This window comes from Diadema setosum, chromosome 12 (assembly GCF_964275005.1).
Source record: "Diadema setosum chromosome 12, eeDiaSeto1, whole genome shotgun sequence".
Classification (NCBI taxonomy): Eukaryota; Metazoa; Echinodermata; class Echinoidea; order Diadematoida; family Diadematidae; genus Diadema; species Diadema setosum.
In genome coordinates this window covers 21,758,259-21,778,085 of record NC_092696.1, presented here as the reverse complement: position 1 = coordinate 21,778,085, position 19,827 = coordinate 21,758,259, and the positions used below count along the sequence as shown (strand labels likewise).

The window sequence follows — 19,827 nt, the reverse complement described above, 5'->3', positions numbered from 1 at the left end:
TCCGCAACCATAATTATTCTTTCCCCAGTTATCACGGTAATGGTAGAAGAAAGTGAGGTTGTTTGAAAACACCATTCTAACAAACGCTCTGCCATATCTTGGTGAGCTATGACAGACTCTATAGAAATTCACGTTAGCATTCATGTAATGTTAAAGAACACGAGGGTAGGAAGGTGAACAACAACATTAAGTGGCGGATAGAATCTGCTACGCCACCAAAGCATTTTGGTTTGTCTAGAATCTAACATTAATCTTTTAAGAACGTGAGGAAAGTCCATGGTTTACAACACAAAGAACATCTGACACATGGTTGAATTCACAGCTCCACAGAAAATACTTCAGGTGGTATGTCATGACCCTTAGACGTGTCATGAAACTTCTCTGGAAATGTTTTCCTAATTTTTGTGTTTCTCCGATGACCTGTTTTCCACAAATGAATAAAAATTTTGGCTTCTCAGAAAAAGTAAAAGTAAAGCTGGTTATGTCTTTAATTTCCCCCTCCCACTTTAACCTAAAGCCTGCATGCGCTCCTTGAGATCGTGTGGAACCACGATCACGTTGTAGTCGTTGTCGACCAAGCCGAGTTGTTTGAATCGGTTGAGCTCCCTCTGGTATTCCGCCACCTCGTTGGCGTGTGCCACCAACCTGTGCACGAGTTGATTGAAGGCTCCGAAGGACGATCGATCGGGCGATACGCCTGCAGGAAATGGGCGATAAAAAAGGCGATATCGATACATTGTTATCGTCTGCGCTGCTGCACCACTTCGAACTCATATCAAATGCATACTCTGTTTAGAAGAATAATCATCACATTTAAAATCATTGCTTACGGTTGTCTGATGAGTGGTGTGCCAATATTATCGATAGGTAAATGCACGGATCTCGACAGGATCGGGTTAAAGATCTACTCTTCTTTTCCTGGAAGAATATTTTACGTTCTTCTGAGCCTTAAATAGGCTAACACTATTATTGTTATTATAAAAAAGAATGATGCAAAGGGTATTATGTTGTTTGGAAAGTAGAGAGGCCACTAGAGAAATGGTCCGGTGAAGCTTTAAAAGCGATAACGGAACTGACCGCATAAAAATAGTGTCATTTCGATAATTACTAATAAATCACACCATCTAACGGAATCTAACGTCACTTTTATTGCATCACGCCTTGCCTGACAAATATCTTTGGGCGATTAGGGTAGAAACCACAATTAAATACCTAGATATAAGTAAGGCTCAAGTCCATAATGAGAAAATTTTGTGAAAATCCTAAATATCATTCCAACAAATATATATATATATATATATATATATATATATATATATATATATAACGATATATACATATATTTTTAATATATAAATATATATTTTTAATTTTCAGGAATGGGAATAATATGTTTACAAAATGAATTATAAAACAGACAATCTATATTTGCATTATTTCGCACGGGATCTTCGAAGATAACAGCCAAATTTAGATTCGGGCCGTTCTAACGTTCAAGTAATTATTTTTTTTTCGTATTTGTTCAAAATATTCTATACATCTCTAGTTCTATTGTTGCTTTGCTTAAAAAAAAACAACAACAACAAACACACACCAAGATATTCGATTTGTGCGTTTGGTTGTTTTCGACTGATTCCTGTCTTTAGCCGGAAGTTTACTTGAGGTGACGCTTTAATCATATCAACGGACGTGACATGTGATGAGATAAGATATAAACCAAGGGCAGTGTGTTGGGTTTCGAAAGTAATGGTACAGACAGCATTGCACCTACAGCAATTACGTACAACAAGAGAAATACCTACTGTGTATGATTGTTTGTATTACATACTGATGAACTCAACAGTGTGTCTGTTCAAAGGATCAGTTTGCGAATGGGATACATTTATGCGTGAATTATGATTTGGTTTCACAGTCTTTTTCGTGTGCAATGAGAAAGAGAATAGAATTACACAGAAAAGTAGAATAAGAAAGTTGAAACAGAAGACGTGACGGAAAGAGCATGAAATGTATAAAAAGGAATATATATATATATACATATATATATATATATATATATATATATACATGTATATACGTAAATGTTCTACTGTAATTTTACTTTTGAATGAAATGAGTAAAATGAAATGAAATCTTATGCATACACACAAATATACAAACACGTGTACCTAACTTTATAGAGGGGGAGAATGATTATGAATAATGGGAGGGTTGACATGGACAGTTATGAAGGAATACGGTGGAATGGGTTTGACGAGGGTAATAGAATTGAATGAGATTTCCGACTTCTCGTTCAGAAATACGCCTCCCTTACCTCTGACATCACATTTTCGTTACAAGACAAGGATTGGAATGGAGGGTTGAGATTTTATCGGGCGGGGAGAGGGGTTGAGGAATTATCATGGAAGAAATCTGTGCAATTTCACCACCGTCTGGTAAACCTGAAAGCTCGGATAGCATCTGTTGTTGTTGCTGTTGTTGTTGTTTGTTGTTGTTGTTGTTGTTGTTTTCCAGCCTAGTGCTGGCTTTTTAACTTTAAAACACTCGACATCAATCGCGTCGTTAGATACATTCACGATGGGACAATACCAGTGATACTAACTCCTACCCCTCCCTCCATTTCTCTCAAGTGAAAGATCACGTGATAGATCATGATTAGGCTGCGCATTCGTGGCGTACGCTCCAGGGGATTTCACATTCATGTACAAGAGCGCAGCGCCAGAACAGTCGTGGCAAATGCAGGCCTCCGTTAAGCCACGGTGCATTACGTTCCCCGAATTGAAAACGCCCAGTTCGGTGACCGGATTTATTAGTCATGCCGGAGCAGAGAGCGCAGATGTACGTGAAGAAGCAAAGAGCAACCTACGAAACCCACTACGATTCAAGTCTGGATTCGCATAGACGTCACCATAAATTATTTTCTAGAAATCCCCCTGGTCTAATGTGTGTCACATTTATGAAAACATGATAACAGTCCCTTTCTCCTACATACCATTACGGGCATGCAGTTCTCGCTTGGATTTTTCGCTGATCCTCGAAGAAGTATATCACTGTAAGTTTGTTCGCTGCTCCTCTTTAAAGATTGATGGCATTTTTGTTTGACGAGGCATACTGCTCGTCCTTTATTTAAGATGCGCAGCCGTAGGCTACAACATCCGAAATATGATAGCATCATACATTGTAATTTGTCTTCATTTTTTTTTCTTTATTCTAATCCTACCTTAAGAAAAAAAAACAAAGAAACAGTAGCTTCCGATTTATCCCGTTGCCTATGGGGTACTGGTTGGACAGGAATAAAGTCTTAGAAGCATTTTAGAATCGCGTAGGAACGACTTAAGTCATGTTAGTATTCTGCCCTAGTTCTTAACTGAACTCATATACCATAAATGTCTACCCACGAAACACATGGCACAAAAAGTGTGTTTCAATATCCTCTCTGACAAGATCTCCCTCAACTTATGTTTGTCTACTTTTACCCTGCATAAATACCTGCTTTGTAACCACCATTGCCTTTTTGCGATTCGTGCAAAATTAGTCTTGTCACTGCGAGACATGAATATCTTAATAAGATATCACCTAGTCTACCTATCTATCTATCCCTCTATCTAGGTGTCTTTATCAGTTGCTCACAATTATGATCTGCCGAGCAGATTATAATTAATACATTTTTTTTTTTGCGACAGTAGGATTTCCACAAACATGTGCCCGACAAACGTTATAAAAGCAAAAATAAAAAATACAATAAATTGAACTTTATGAGATATTTGTCAATGATGACGATTGGTCAAAGCGATTCATAATTATGGCAACGGGTGCACTATGATTGCAATACATTGTATGCCATCAAAGCCTGAATACTAATTCCGAACACGTGTGAATTTGTTGAATAAAATGTTGAATGGATTTCGCGCGATTTTAATCAGGAAAATTAGACACGCAATGCCGACAGCGCTCCCAACATTCTCACTCCGCATGACATAGGTGACGTAGAGAATTTGCTTGCGTTACTGTAAAAAGGTCGGATAGTTGCAATGCTTTTTTTTTGGGGGGGGGGGGGGGAGGGTGGGTGGTGACGTGAACAACATTAAAAATATAGTTTACTTTCGAATGAGGTACACGAAGCAACAAAAGTGTCAGTATATTGAGTTAGATTTTACCGGAAGAGAGAGGAGAGGTAAAGATAATCACCTCGTTTGACGTATCCTTCGTGGCTTCTCGTCCTTTCCGCGTCTCTCGCATCCACCATCGCCAGCTTACAGAGGGTTCGTACAAAAACGCTGCTTTCCACGTGCCTGCCCGCCGAGCAGAGCCGAAGTATCGAGTCGGCGCTTCCGAAGTCGGCCGAGTTCGTTCGGCTGAGGACGTCGTCTGTCGCCGCGACGGCCGCCGCCACCTCGGCCTGGTCGTCGGCGAGGGGCTGTCGGGACGACGACTGCCAGACGGGCACGGCGTGGCAGCACACAGCGGAGAAGAAGAGGACGTAGACGGTGAGGGTGAGGAGCATTGCTTGAAACCACGACGAGCGGGTCCTTGTCGATAGCGACGACGTTGAGGATGACGAGGTCAGTGACATGGTTCTTTGGATCGGTTTTTTGGTTGACAGGATTCTTCAAGATTGTCCTTGTTATTGTTCTTGATGCTGGATCTATGCGATTAAAAATGATGGAAAAATGCATAATATAACTTATGATTTACAATTTTCAGTAGTTTCATTTATGTTTTGAAATGTTTAAAAAGCGACAAAAAACATATGTTATCGCTTATAAAAACCTTTCTGAATATTCGCGTTAGAAATACTGTTAATATTGTGTAGAGTGTTGGTGCCATCAGTAATAATATTTAAAAGGTATGACGATCATGAGAATAAATTCATCTTAACTCAGTCATCACCGCCGGCACATGCACTGCTGAAGTATACATAATTATCACATAAAAGTCCCTTGAAGGGTACCCTAACCGAATGAACGATTACATCGGAAGGACTGGATTAAATGATTTGGTCAACGACGCCGTGGATGAAAATGAAGACGATGAAATTCACTACATGGAAAAAATGTAACATATGAATGAGGATTCAAAGGTACTGTTTACCATTGACAGCAGTGATTTTAAAAAAAATGTTCGAATTATCACATTATTTGATGCATTGTGGAGGTCATTTGTCGCACAAAACATCCTATCATGTAAAAATTTTGCAATAAAGCCTAAAATAATAAGGAGATCTCACCATTTTTCTCAATAAACCATAACTGTATAGAAGGACTATTCAACAAAACAATTCTATTATAACTATTGTGAACATTTTGTATATCTAGCAATACTTAACATTGATTATATTGATTAACATTTTTACATTGGTTGCTTCTATCCCTGACTCATTTTAGAACTATTTTGAAGCACTAAAGCTGGGTTGTTTCATCTGCAATAATGGTAAATAATGCCTTTAACATAACAATGAATAGGAGCGGGAGTGAAGAGAAGAAGAGAAAGGAGGGAAGGAGAAAAAATATACACCTTGAGATTGAGATGAAAGAGTATAAAAAAGTGACGGCAGCGCGAAAGAAATGTGACAATAATAAGTTGCTTCAAGAAAATTGAGTGTGAAGTGATTAAAATTCGACTACATCATCACAAACATAAAAAAAATGATAGCAACAACAGCCATCGCGACTGCATCAGTGTCGATATAGGTGAAGACAGGGGGCGCCCTGCATATACCGTTTCGGTTAGTTTTACAATTTTTTTCTTGTTTTCTAATTCTGTCGAGCTCGATGTGATTTCCAGGTCTTCAAGGGAACGAACGCCCCCTAAGCCTAGAAATCAGCGACTGCCAATATACCGCCGCAGGCCCCCGATGTAGAACTAGAAAATTCAAGGAGAATTCACGAAAATAACTCTCGATAACCGAAACAGCCCTCAAAATATGTCTACGAGTAAACCAATCACGTCGAGTATGTTCCTTGTGGAAGAGGAAAGAAAAAAGGTTTTACAAGGGTGATTTCGGCTCAAAGATTAAACAATAGTTACATCAGTGACCCAACGGCTGGTGTGGTAACATGGTTATTTCTCGCTCGGACAAATTGTCGCTAGTGACGTAAGTGATATTTGTAGGTATGTACTTAAATCTAAATACATGCTGATGATCTCATATTTTTGGAAAAAACAAATACAAATTCAGGAGCCACTGATGTAGAATCTGTTCTCGTCATTATCCTACTGTCAGACTGTTCCTAAAACATGGAGGCCAGTGTAGAAAATTGACATTTCTTTAAGTGTGAATGACACGCCTCTTAAACTCAACAACAACAACAACAACAACAACAACAACAACAACAACAACAACAACAACAACAACAACAACAATAACAAAAGCAAAACAAGTCCTTTAGGTCCTTAAAGCCGGTAGACTCCGTGGTTTTCTCGCCGTTCACAGTAATACACTTCTAGCAGAAAATTTATGACTTTATCACGCTTTCCCGCAAATTTCATTTCACACCGCCGCCTGGACAAATTTGCAATGCCTTGCTTCCCACGGATTGACTCTGTTGAATATTCACTCGCTTCAAATATGTCTCTCCGTGAAAGAATAAAGAAGAGGAGAAGGAAGAGAAAATTGGAGCAAGTATGTACACCTAAACTGGCTCCACAAGATTAGACTGGCTAGACTATGAAAAAAGATGGAAGCTCGGAGAATAGACTGGTGTCAGAAATCATGCCGCCTGCTAGAGCTATACGGAGTTTATATCATTAACAACGCAGAGGAGAAGAAGCGCGCTTAGGAATGGACGGCGTGGAAACTGAAGGATGAATAAAATTCATGTTTTACTACCGATATACTCATGCGTAGATGTCAATAATTCATTTACTTTACTTATCTATTTTATTACCTATTTATGTATTATAGTTATCATAATCATTATTTTTATTATTATTGTTTTATGGTTATCATTATTATTATTGTTATTGTTATCATTATCATTATTATTATTATTATTATTATTATTATTATTATTATTATTATTATTATTATTATTATTATTATTATTATCATTATTACTATTACCGTCATTATTATCATCATTATTATGATTATTTTGATGCGGTTCTTTAATTCTTTAATTCGCATACACAAGTAGACCATATCAATTCTACCTGTCGGACGAACATACTAGTATAAGAAAAATAGTACGGGCATATTAACATAATTAACACTTTGCGCGCATCTTGACCACATACAATGTATAATGGTTGCTTCTGAAATTGAGAAAGGCTGGCCGGGTCTAACCAGAGTAAGCGACCACAAATAGAAATATCATACAAGCAGAAAGTAGCAAGAAATAAATGACACAAATTTATTTTTAGATTTTCCATTATGTTCGAATCCATTAGTGAACTGCCCAATTCGTTTTTGACCTGAAATAATGCCATCTAAATGCTAATACTATACGATATGAAATACATGTATTACACTTGCGTCTCGTGTCATGGTGGTTTTCTATATTGGCGCGCGGCATGGGGTATGGTAAAAGTGAATGAATTACCACCTAAGCTATCTTCTCACAAACGAAACCTTAACGTTCAAATTATATTCGATTTTCATCCCTCCTAGGCGAGGGGGGGGGGGCAGAGATAGATAGATAGACAGATAGATAGATAGATAGAGAGAAAGAAAATGTACTCACCGAATGCGGAATTCAAATGTGGTGATTTTTGTGAATTTAACCCTAAACAAAGCTCCAAAAACGGCGCAAGTGATTCGAATTCAAATGCGGGAAGGAACGCACGAAGCTGAAATAATTGGACATTTGACTTTCTCTATAGTACTTCGAAATAGCAGCAATCTCGACACAGCGCTCAAATCATAGCTCGCTCACTCTCCCTCGATCTCTCATCCTTTTTTTAATGCCATTGTACTTGATACACTAGCTGTGGCTGAATGATAACCAGCCCTGCTCTCTCTCTTTCCTTCTCTTCCCTGAAAGAAGGAAAAGAAGCGGAAGGAGCAGGAGAAGAAAAGGAAGAGGACGAACACGAAGAAAATGTGGAATTATAAGAAGGAGAAGTACCAGACGAAATAAGAAGTAGAAGGAAAAACCAATCGATTGCCCTGTACGGTAACAGAACGACGAGAAGTTCCGCTTTGTCGTAATTGGAAGATTTCCTTTGACCATCGTTTTGGACAAGTACCAGTTAAAAAAAAAAAAAGAATGGAAGGACCCTCACAACGAATCATTAAATTGACCTCGTATTTTCTTGTTCTCGATGTTATCGTCATATGCCGGATAATTCTTCATGGCAAACTGTTTAAGTGCATTTCACTTTAAGAAAATAGTATTCATTCATTGATGGGATTAAACACAACGCTCAAATTCAATTCGAGACGGTATTGGCCAATAGCAACTTGACCAACAACTATACTCATTTCATTATTTCTTGCATTTTTGGAAACTCTTAAGAATGCGTCGACCATCTGTCTGTCTCAACGATAGAACACAGAAACTGATTTTCATGTATCATTGGTATCAATCTCATGGTTCATGATCAGAAATAGAATCTTGCAGCTTTACCACATGATGTGTATTTTTGGTTCCAATAAGTCTCTCTTTTTTTTCGGTCTAAATACACGACATCATCAACCACTTTCGCCATCCCATCCGTGATGTGGCTATGAGTTGGAACATCTCTAAGACACTCGAATAATTGAGCAAGATTACCCCCTCCCCCACCCCCACAAAAGAGGAAGTATGGGAACTAAAAAGAAAGAGAGAGAGAGAGAAAAAAAACACGAACCAAAGAAAGAAAGCAAACGAAATCAAATACTATTTCGACTCTGAAGGACACACAGGTATTCAATGTTTGACCTCAAGATTTGTCTCCGCGTCATGTTCTTGCGCTAAATCAGATGGTGTTACGGCAGTTTACGATGTTACGTTATGCGATAATAAAACAACACTTTCACGAATACGAGAGCCAATATCACCCGACTATGGTGAAAACGCCAAACGACCTTTAAAACGGAGTCCGAAGAGGTTACATGTATTACACATTTCTTCATATCTTTTTTTTTCCAAAAGACATCATATTGCCACTTCAAAAAACAAAGCAAAAAAAAAAAAAAAAAAACTCTGGGATAAAATCATCTGTCCTGTTAAGGTTTAGAGTTCAAAATGATTAGAAACAAGAAGCAAACAGACAGACGTGGCCAAACAGTTCCTTTAAGTTTCTACAGACTAGCACGTGGAATTACCTCACAATATGACATAAATACATTAAAATTTGATGGAACATATATCCCGATGTGTAAAACTGCTATATCAGGCCACAATATAAACGAGTCCAATACCTTAAATGTTTTCATGAGAAATTACTATAAAGGAAAAGTAAAAAAGAACGATGTACCGCACCTCTCGCAGCAACGATGACACACAGAACTGAACAGCGGTGAGACGCCGATGTCCGCCGATAGCCTCCCCGTCTCTGGTAGCTAGATCTTGGCGACTAGGTCCTCCGTTAATACTCAAACACTTTCACAAAATGATGCCGACTTCTCGAGCAAAGACCACAATGTTTCCACTCTTGGTATAAGAAAAATGAATCAAACCATAAACTGAGCGCACTGAATTTTCCTGGCAGCCTCACCGTGAAAAGAAGATTTTTGCATATTCCTTTGCGATGTACCTTTTTATAACCTGGGTAATCTACTAACCTACCGCAAGGAGAACTTAACGGAGTTAGTTTGAATCGAGGTAAGGTAAGACGTAGAAGCCAGGGAAAGAAGAGAGCTTAAGAACAGACACGAAAAAAAAAAATCAGTTTCTCATGCTACAAATCCTGCTGTACAGCATTTCGCTCACGATACTGTTGTCGATTGGCGTGCCGCTGCGCTGGTCGGCAAAGTACTGGGGATAAATTAGCGTGACGAGCGCCTAAACTTCACTGATCAAAGGCCAATTTGTTTCGAAATCGAGTTAGTTCAAGCCGTTCCAGTAACATGTGCGACCCGTTATAGGGCATGCGTGTGTCCTGTTGTTGGGCGATGCATAGATCGGAATGCGAGATCCGTACCGAGTAATCCACCTTTTATCATTGGAAAACCTTCCGCCGATACAGACATATAATTACGAGAATCCGCTCCATTGGACTGGCTGGGCACACGCCTCTCGACCGTGCATTTCCAGCGACGCGTACCTCTTCATCGCGTGCGACAAGCCACTAGCAGACGACACAAACGGTGAATAAAACAATTGTGATGGCATTCTCTACACGCGCCACCTGTTACACGTCATGCGCGTACGACGTCTGCGCAGGATGAGTAGCCAATCAAACATCCTGGTGAAGTCATTAACTTTCACTGTCAGAAGGGAGTCCAAAGGGGAAAGACGTATCGACGGACGGAAAGAAATGCCAGTCAATAGACACGAATACGGAAGTCGGTGCGTAACTGCTTTAAAATAATTATGTCAGTGCTGATTTTTTCTTTGTCTTTCTATGTATGTTCAGCTAGGAAGCCCCACCCCCTTGGTTAATTTTCCTGTTTATCTGTGGTTTATATATTAATATCTCAAAACTGTTTGAATGAATTTTGATATTTCGCAAAAGGTGAAACTTATTTGTAACGATATAAACAGAGGAGGAAGAGAGAGAGAGAGGGACAATTTACAATTTTTGAATAGAATCGTTGACTTCCTTAGCGTTGAATAAAGGACAAAGGCCCGAATATATAATTATATTGCCAGTGACAGGAAGCAGAAATAAAGGACAGCTTTTTCTAGTGCATGCGCGAAAACTTTCATTGTTTCAAGCGTGTCATGTAATGTCTGTTTGTTTGTTTGTTTGTTTTACTTGTTGTACCAGTAGCAGTATTTACGCGACTTTCTGGCAGAGGTATTTGAGAAGTTTAAAGAAAATATGACAAGGATGAAGAGTTGAAACAGTTTTAAAGAGGTGGGGCAGAATTTATCCCCCCCGAAGCTAGTTCCCCGGGAATCTTTTGCAACTCGCTCAATTAAATAAACGGGTAGGTCTCTTGAAACGCGTGTCCAGTTCAATGCCGAAAGAAACAGTGCCTCAGATTGAAGAGGCCTTGTGTCACTAAAATTTGTTCATGACCTGACGACAAAAACAAACACACAGAGAGACAGACAAACAAATATATATCATATACGCACACAACATGCGTTCAGAGGATTTTGGTTATATATCTTCTGCTGATTGTGCATATTTCTTTGAGATGTTCAAGATATGTACGAAAGTTGTAGCAGAATGTACTTGAATTCTGAATCCTCCGGGAGCGAATTTAAGGGACCAACAGTGTTCTGAGCCAAGAAAAAGTTGGGGCACTGGTTTGGTGTAGCTACATATCATGTATGTTATCAATTCTTGAACATTACGTAATGGATAGCTTGCATATTCCTAAAGCACACGGGCTAATTTTGAACTTGAACTGGGGGGGGGGGGGGAGAATGCCAGTTTAGATATATAAGCTCTTAATATGCATCGCACTTGTATTTTCATTTCTTATTACAAGCTCATCACCTGACCCCTTATGTCTATTTCTGGATAAAGATGACTCTGTCAACTGCATTCGTTGTCATGGCTACTAAAATTATACTGTCATTGGTCTACAGCATCCACATGGAATAGCTATCCCATGAAAAAAAATATATATTTCTAGGTACAGACATCCGGTATGAAGATAACTTAAACACCTGAAACTCATCCCACAATGTATCATGGCAACTTCCTTCCGAACTGCTTCCTTCCCCCGGTGGGGAGGGATTTCCATTCCTATTTCGTTAGTTCCATTTTGTTTTCTTCCGGAGACATTTTCTGGATTTGGAGCTTCTCTCTTCAGCCCCTCTATTCCCCCCCCCCCCTCTCTCTCTCTCTCTCTCTCTTTAATCTCTCCGTTTGAATCTCCCCGCTCCCACCCCCCTCCATATGGACACGGATACTACACGTCTCTATCATTCAGTGCGTGCATGAGACACGACGGAACAAGATCGATTTGGATCCCAGTATATGAGGTAATGGTCCCAGATTTTACGATGACAACAAAAAGGCAGGTTGGATTTTGAAAAAAAAAAATGTTCCAGGATCATGAGGATGGATATTTGCCATTTCCACAGCCTTCATCTGCTCACGAAAATCCTGGTGAAGATAACCAGGGCGGTGGAAACATTGGCATTCAGTGGTAAAGGTTCCGCGACTTGGGTCTCTCCCGTGGTCTTCTGTTTCTTTGTTGATATGTTTTAGTTCATCTTAGCTTGCGATTAAATCGCATCCCGTATGAAAAATTCGAATCAAAACTCGAAATGTATGGTAAAAAGCAGAAAGGTGGATTTTTTTCCACCTCCCAATTGTAAGTTTCCATTCCTGCCAATGAACTCTGTTATAGGCTACGTCCATTACTTATCACGGATATTTCCCCCCATCGGAAATCATGTCCTGGGGGGCATTTCATGAAAGAACTTGTCGGATAAAATATCTGACAAGTCAATTATATCCGACAATTTTTGAGAAATTCTTTAGTCTGATTGGCTGATTCCTCTGAACTTGTCGGATATAATTGACTTGTCGGACATTTTATCCGACAAGTTCCTTCATGAAATGCCCCCCGGGTCATTCTGCACACTGAGCATTACAATGACACGTGCATGGGCAATGAAGGAGTCATCCCTTACAAAAAACAACAACAACAACAACAACAACAACAACAACAACAACAACAACAACAACAACAACAACAACAACAACAACAACAACAAGTAAACAACAAAAACAAACAACAAACAAACAAACATTATTCAATGGTATATCATTGCATGAGACTACCATTCGGAGGACAATTCACATACCATTTCCACACTATTTGGACAGTACCAGCAAAACGCCGTTGAACTACCATTAAAGTACCATTGGTCTTTTTTGGTTGGGGGGGGGGGGGGAGGGGACTCATTTGCAGTTATCTAACAATGGTTCCTCAATGGTTACTCAATGGTTCCCTAATGGTTCCTCAATGGAAGGGTCATTGAGAAACCATTGAATGGTTACTTATTATTACAGAATGCTGACATCTTGCTAGAAATTAAAAACACGTAGAAATTAAAACAAAATAATGAAAATACAATTAATTTACAACAAAGCTTTAAGTTCAGTCCCAGTATAAATACTAAAAATGTTAATGACTCATTCCTTTCTTCTAGTTTTCAAGTTTTAGATTGTAATTCACAGACATTTTGTAGCTAATCCATTCAAGTGTAGTTAAAATCAGTCTCTGTCCCATTTTTATAGTAAAAGAAATACATTCTAAATATGTAAGTATTGTCTTATTTGTCATGGATTACATAAAAGGAACAATGAAAATATAATTACAATAGGGGTATGTTCTGAAATATCAAAATTTGGTATGGAAGATATAGTCGCCTATCGGCAAATGGATATTACAGTCCTTTCAAAAATGGTCAAATTTAAGGGATTGGATTGTGTCCATGTGGTAGGTGAATGGTAATGGTAAATTGTATATCAATGATGTCAAATTCAAATTCAAACGTGAATTGAAACGCAGACTGTAATTGTGTTTTATTTATCAGAGTAGCAGGCTCCCAGCAGATTTGATATTATCACACATCATTATGTTCATACTTCATTTTGTTTTGTTTTGCAGTCCTTTCAAAAATGGTCTGTTTTGCTCCCAGCAGATTTGATATTATCACACATCATTATGTTCATACTTCATTTTGTTTTGTTTTGACCATTTTTGAAAGGACTGTAATATCCATTTGCCGATAGGCGACTATATCTTCCATACCAAATTTTGATATTTCAGAACATACCCCTATTGTAATTATATTTTCATTATTCCTTTTATGTAATCCATGACAAAGAAGACAATACTTACATATTTAGAATGTATTTCTTTTACTATAAAAATGGGACAGAGACTGATTTTAACTACACTTGAATGGATTAGCTACAAATTGATTGACCAGCAACAATGAAGAACCATTTAACCTTTATGCTTTTAACTTAACGTACAAAATAACATTCACTCTTCACCATTTACCATTAACATACAACGTCAAGTATACCATTAAAAACCTTTGCGATACCGTCAATAGAAGTTTGTTTGATAGCTACTTTATTTTCTGCAAATCAATATACATAAGTTACATAATCATAGACATGTGGGAATATACAAAGTAAATTTGAAACAGAGTCATTTGACTTGCATATAAAAGGAAATTAACGATACAATAAAGTATGCATGTCTATGCAGCAGGGAGAGTGCCGCCATTGTAAGCATTGCTTGAAAAGACGGCCGGCCCGAGGAAAAGGTAGAGACGTACTAGATTCGTAACAATACAAATTCTGCTGCGAAGATAGCAGGGGAAAGATAGATAGCAGGGGAAGATAGCAGGGGAAGATAGCAGGGGAAGTAATACCAATCATCACTCAATTAGATTGAATTAACCATTCAGAACTAACGCACATTTAAAACAAAGTTTACCAGTCGAGTCCGCAAATGAAATACCGTTCACCATTGACCCTTTGCCATAAAAGCACCATTGGAACACTGTTTACCAGTCGAATCGATGAGTGAAATTCCGTTCACCATTTGAATGTCATTAAAACGGCGTTTACTATTGACTCTACCATTGAGATACCAGATATCTGCCATTGGATCTTTATTGATTTTCTTTATTCATTTTTTTATTCATTTATTCATTTATTTATCTATTTATTTATTTTGTAAGGGATCGTCTCAGAAAATAGGATGGGCTCATTGTAAAGCAACGGGAGTGGGAATATGTAAACATTTCCCTGTCCTTCTTGCATGCGCCCGAGTATCCTCGTTACAAACACAGCCAGTCACTCCTCTCTATCTCCCTGGTAAATCACACACAGTTGGGTCACTGATGTCATCTCCCTTGATCGTTATGAGGGCAATCCTATTCCCTTGTCTTCCTAATTAAGTACACCTGCTTACTAAGATAATAATTATTGGATGCTATAGATAAGGATAGGACATTGCTTGATTGTTTCTTGTTTAGTTTTCATTTTCCATCTGACAAGATGACTGGATTACTAACATTCAGGTGCACTATAGATGGTCTTCAATGGGGTCCAGTTGCTTGTAGTTGGGGCGGACCACTTTACCGGGTTAAATACACCATGATCTTTGCTATGAATGAACGAAGCGAAATCTTTTACTGTATGTGCCTGAGTTGTGACTTTCACTTGCGGAACCTCCCTTTTATGTCCTGTCCGAGGGACAGAGTGTTTGAAGACAGACTCACTGGGATTCGGACCGGGACCCGAACCCGAACCATTCTACTTAAAAGCAGATGCGCTAATCAACTGATCCAACTCGCCACCCATTTTGAATAGCGAGAGTAGTGATGAGCACTGTGGGCGGATTAGAGTCTAGACTCTACATATTACTGGATTTAAATCCTTGCCCAAGTGTGACTAAAGAGGTAAAATATGTCACTCCCTTGGGTATAATAGTTGGTGAACAGACTGAGGGTGCTAATCTATGCTAAAACCACCGAAGAATTTATTTTCATTTATCTAAAATCATATCTGAAAAGAACGTTCAGGTGAGATTTCTTCTTGCATTGTAATTGGCATCATCGCCACCACCATCGTCGCCATTGTCAATGATAGCTTATAGCGGCTATCTTAGGTTTTCCCGGCCAATTTCGCACTTTTGTCAGTCCAATTCCTTATTGCTGCATTCAATTTAGCAAAATTTAGCGTAGATGACATGTTCGGTATTTCAATTTTATGATCTCTTCATTCAAATTCATTTTGGAGCATTCAATTTACCTTTAACATGTTTAACCTCATTCTAATTAACACTTTTTCAATTTAAATTCGTAAAACAAGCACCATTTCGTTATTCGTTCATTCAATTTAGAATGATATGGTCATGTGATCACGTATATGCTGCGCTTGTTCATTCGAATTCTTTTTTGGGCATCCAATTTAACGTCATTTGCAGTCAATTTAGCACATGCACATGTTTATGCTTTTGTTCTTTCTCTATTTTTTTTTTTCAACATAGTTATTGTTTTGTAAGCATCATTACACTTTATTTTTTTTTCTTTTTTAGAGATTTTGGCAACAGTTCTTTTTTTTTTCTCAATGTGCTTATTGAGTCTTCCAGTCCGAAGATGGTGCATGTGGCCACAACACTTATATCTGGCCGTTGAGCGCTTTATTCCGAGTGTGTCGGCAGTTCTAGGAAGTCAATGTTATGATCATCAATGTTCCTATACATTCTTTCTCTGTCTTTTTGAGATATACATCTGTATCTAACTTGTGCTGTCATGACTGTAGTGTAAGAAGATGAAGTTAATCTGTAGTATTGGTACATGTAGGCATATATGTATGAAAGAAAAGGGGCGACAAAGAACAACAAACTCGAGTAATAATATATCGGGTCAAAAAAATGATACTTTTACTGCTTAACAGTGTGTGGATGAAACAAAAAGTCACATAGAAATGCACACGTTTAAATATTCTCACCTTTTCAAAAAAGAAATAACATGACGTTAAATTTCAATGAAAATGTTTGGAATTTGACTGCCCATTCGCGAAATTGAATGACTCAAATACCCTTTTTGGTGAGTGGTGGCAAATTTGAATGAACGTAGAGTACCAGCCAATTTGAATGCTCTTTTTACGAATTCGAAAGCCACATGTGCAAATTTCTTTGATGGAAATGCTAAATTGAACGCACAAGTTGCAATTTTGAAAGACAGACTGCGCGATAACGAGGGTTTTTGCTAAATTTAATGAATCTTCTATCAAATGGACTGACAAAAGTGGCCGGGAAAACCTAATGGGACAAATTGGAACTGGTGTAATGCAATACATATTGCTCACACCTTTATACTACGATTGACTCGTTCAATAATTACACTGCATGTATATATAATTGTATTCAGTCAGCGACATTTGTAAGGCTGTGGTCAATTTCAGGATTGATTCGTTGCGCTGGAGAAAGCTCCAAAGGGCTCTTTCTCTGAGGATAACCTGTCTGCCACCTCAGTTGCCCTACATTACCCCCCTTTCACCAGCCCCACCCAAATGCATTACCTCTGGCAGGAATCTTTGACCGCTTGGTACCCTCCAGAAAAGCGATAACGACGCATAGTTCGCATAGTTGGCAGATACGACTGTACTGTGCAATGAAAGGGAAGAGACTTCGCCCCAATTGACGAAATACCAGCTTGTATTCAAGCTGCAAGGTGGCATTAATTTCTTCCTTTTTCTCTCCTTTTCTGTCACTTTCTCTCGCCCTCACTTATTCTTCCCCAATTTACAAACCTGTATATTACAAACAAGTCATTACTGAATTACTGATTACTATTTAAGTTCAAATTCAAACTCATTTATTTATTTTGATTAAAAAATAGGCGAACATACAAAAACTGGTACAAAAGGAATCACCGATAACCTTCAAGGTAATAACATATTCAAAACCGTTCAGGGGAAAACAGGATAATATCTAATATGGGGGGCAAACAGAGGTCAAAGGCATATCAATGACTTATCCCATGAAAGTTTACAAATAATTATGACAAATAGATAAATAGATAACATGAAAAACAACACAACGAAGAAGTTTTAAACCGCACGGTGTACGAATGAATGAGTATTGCTTTAAACGTCTTTGTGAAACAATATCAAGAAAAAAACGGGGCAAAGGGGCTTAATTCTACCTCAAGTTCATTCCACAGTTTGGGTCCAAGGTATATCTGATTGTTGTGCGAGAAAATTCGTAAGTAAAAGGAGTATGAGTGCGAATGGTTTATGTTTCCCTTTATATGCATCGGTTATACCTCTTGATCCGATATCACAATTCAAAATTCAATTCAATAGCTCTACACTACTTGTTGCCCAAGCGGCCTTACTATATATGGAGACTGGTATTAAAACTAAACCAACGATTGATCGTTCAACTACGATTCGGGAGCGAGGAATACCTGAACGCAGTAAGTGTTATCACAATACTTTGAGGAGCGTAAATACTACTCACTGAATAAAACGATATATAACAAACAACTCATGCAGTTGTCAACCCTGCAATGGACCGGATGAGGGCCTAACAGATTCTTAAATGTACTCATGTTTGCTAAACTGTCACTCTTGGAAGATGAAAAAAAAATATACACCGAAATCTTAACCTGGATATAAACGCAACATTCATACATATATCACAATGTGTCACAAGCGGAAGAGTGTGTTTCAAGAATTCTCAAAATACGCATAGAATGCAATTTTCCGGTGATACCAAAAGATAAGCGGTAAAACCGATACGCTTGTGTGGGCAAAACTCCTTCTCTCCATAATATTATCGGCTCAGGAATGTCGAGTTCACACACACACACACACACACACACACACACACACACACAACATACGCATACACACACACAAACGAGAAGCGGCAACGAAAGTAGATCAAAATTAGGTCTACCTGGCGGAGTCAATGCCAGGGCTATCAGATAGGAAAACATTAAAGAGTCTTTTAGCGGCCGTCAAACGACTGACAATGATTTATTATTGGCGGGCTCCTCAGGCCACCGCGGGCATTTCATGAGAAAGGAAAAGCAAGAAAGACTGGTATCCTGCTTGGGGAACGTTTACGAGGTTTTATCTCCTTCGCGGCTCCGCAAATATAGAATCGGAAGTGAAGATACGTTCTCTCACAAGTGGACCAGCGAGGGCCCGTTATTCAAATGGGGATATATATATATGTATATATATATATATATATATATATATATATATATATATATATATATATATATATTATGACTTATATAATCTGCATGTTTGTGTGTTTATCAGACGCAAATTCTACAGCACTTGCTAGAAGTTATTTGATAGGTTCCTCCCCTCAAACCAGAAAGATGCCTTAATGAATTGAAAAGGTATTATCCTTTATATCCCCCAGTTTGCCAGAAACGTAAAGGCCCGAATTCAAGAAGGTGGTACAATCTTCAGTCATTTCGTCGACGAAATGTTAATATTTCGTAACGAAATGACTGATTTCGTAACGAAATACGCCATGAGACACTTGGCGCCCCATACAAAACTACGGTCTTTGTCCATGGTTTAAACCATGAACGATGCATGATGTACCACCTTCGTGAATTCTTGCCAAAGTGTCGTCGGTATGTGGGATATTCTCCTGTTTTTTTCTCTCCTCAATGTTCGAGTTAGTCCTCACTCCATTGAGAAGTTATCTGAGGACTACAAATCATTTCCCGTCGCCTCCAAGTTTTCTTACGGCCTATTACAGGCTTTCACGTTTTGTTGCGTTCAATCCGTTTTATTACGGTCTACTTGGTTTCTCATCATCATCGTGACTGCGTGGCATTTTTTTTTTTTGACAGTTTAAATATCTGACACTGCATCTACGGTAATCACGGCCTGAGTGTCACGTTGACCATTTCGTTCCCTGCGTTGTCTCACGTCCATCCCGTTTTGTTCACGGGATGTCACGACGTCCGATTTGGTACTTCTTTGAGCTTCTTCTCTTGAGAACAACCATATTTTTTTTTCCTCAATAATTTCCGATATGTTCACAATCTTCGAAAATCCCTGCTTTCTTTATGAATTCATAGAGTGCAATTGAATGAATGAGCTGTTGCGAATTACGAAAAATCCGACATTTTCCTTTTCACTTTATAGAGCCAAAATAGTCTGCAATAAAGTCACAATCTTTACAACTTCACAGTCTCTTTGAAAAGTCATTCCGCGTACTTTGTTTTTACAAAATCGACGTGCTATTGCGAATTACGAGTCTTGTTG

General features: G+C 38.5%; 1 protein-coding gene across 1 annotated transcript; it reads right to left on the bottom strand.

The window, feature by feature from the left end:
• Positions 1–245: 245 nt before the first annotated feature.
• Positions 246–4,626, bottom strand: LOC140236198 (uncharacterized). Its single transcript, XM_072316165.1, has 2 exons — positions 4,186–4,626; positions 246–697 (listed from the first exon to the last, which is right to left on the bottom strand). The coding sequence occupies exons 1-2, from the start codon at positions 4,568–4,570 to the stop codon at positions 507–509; spliced, it is 576 nt and encodes a 191-aa protein (XP_072172266.1). The 5' UTR covers positions 4,571–4,626; the 3' UTR covers positions 246–506.
• Between the last annotated feature and the right edge of the window lie 15,201 nt (positions 4,627–19,827).

Excerpts from the sequence above, each read along its gene's own strand:
- LOC140236198 (XM_072316165.1), bottom strand. The coding sequence starts at position 4,570 with ATGTCACTGACCTCGTCATCCTCAACGTCGTCGCTATCGACAAGGACC. Across the intron at positions 698-4,185 it reads CGAAGGATACGTCAAACGAG|GCGTATCGCCCGATCGATCG; the intron begins GTGATTATCTTT and ends CATTTCCTGCAG.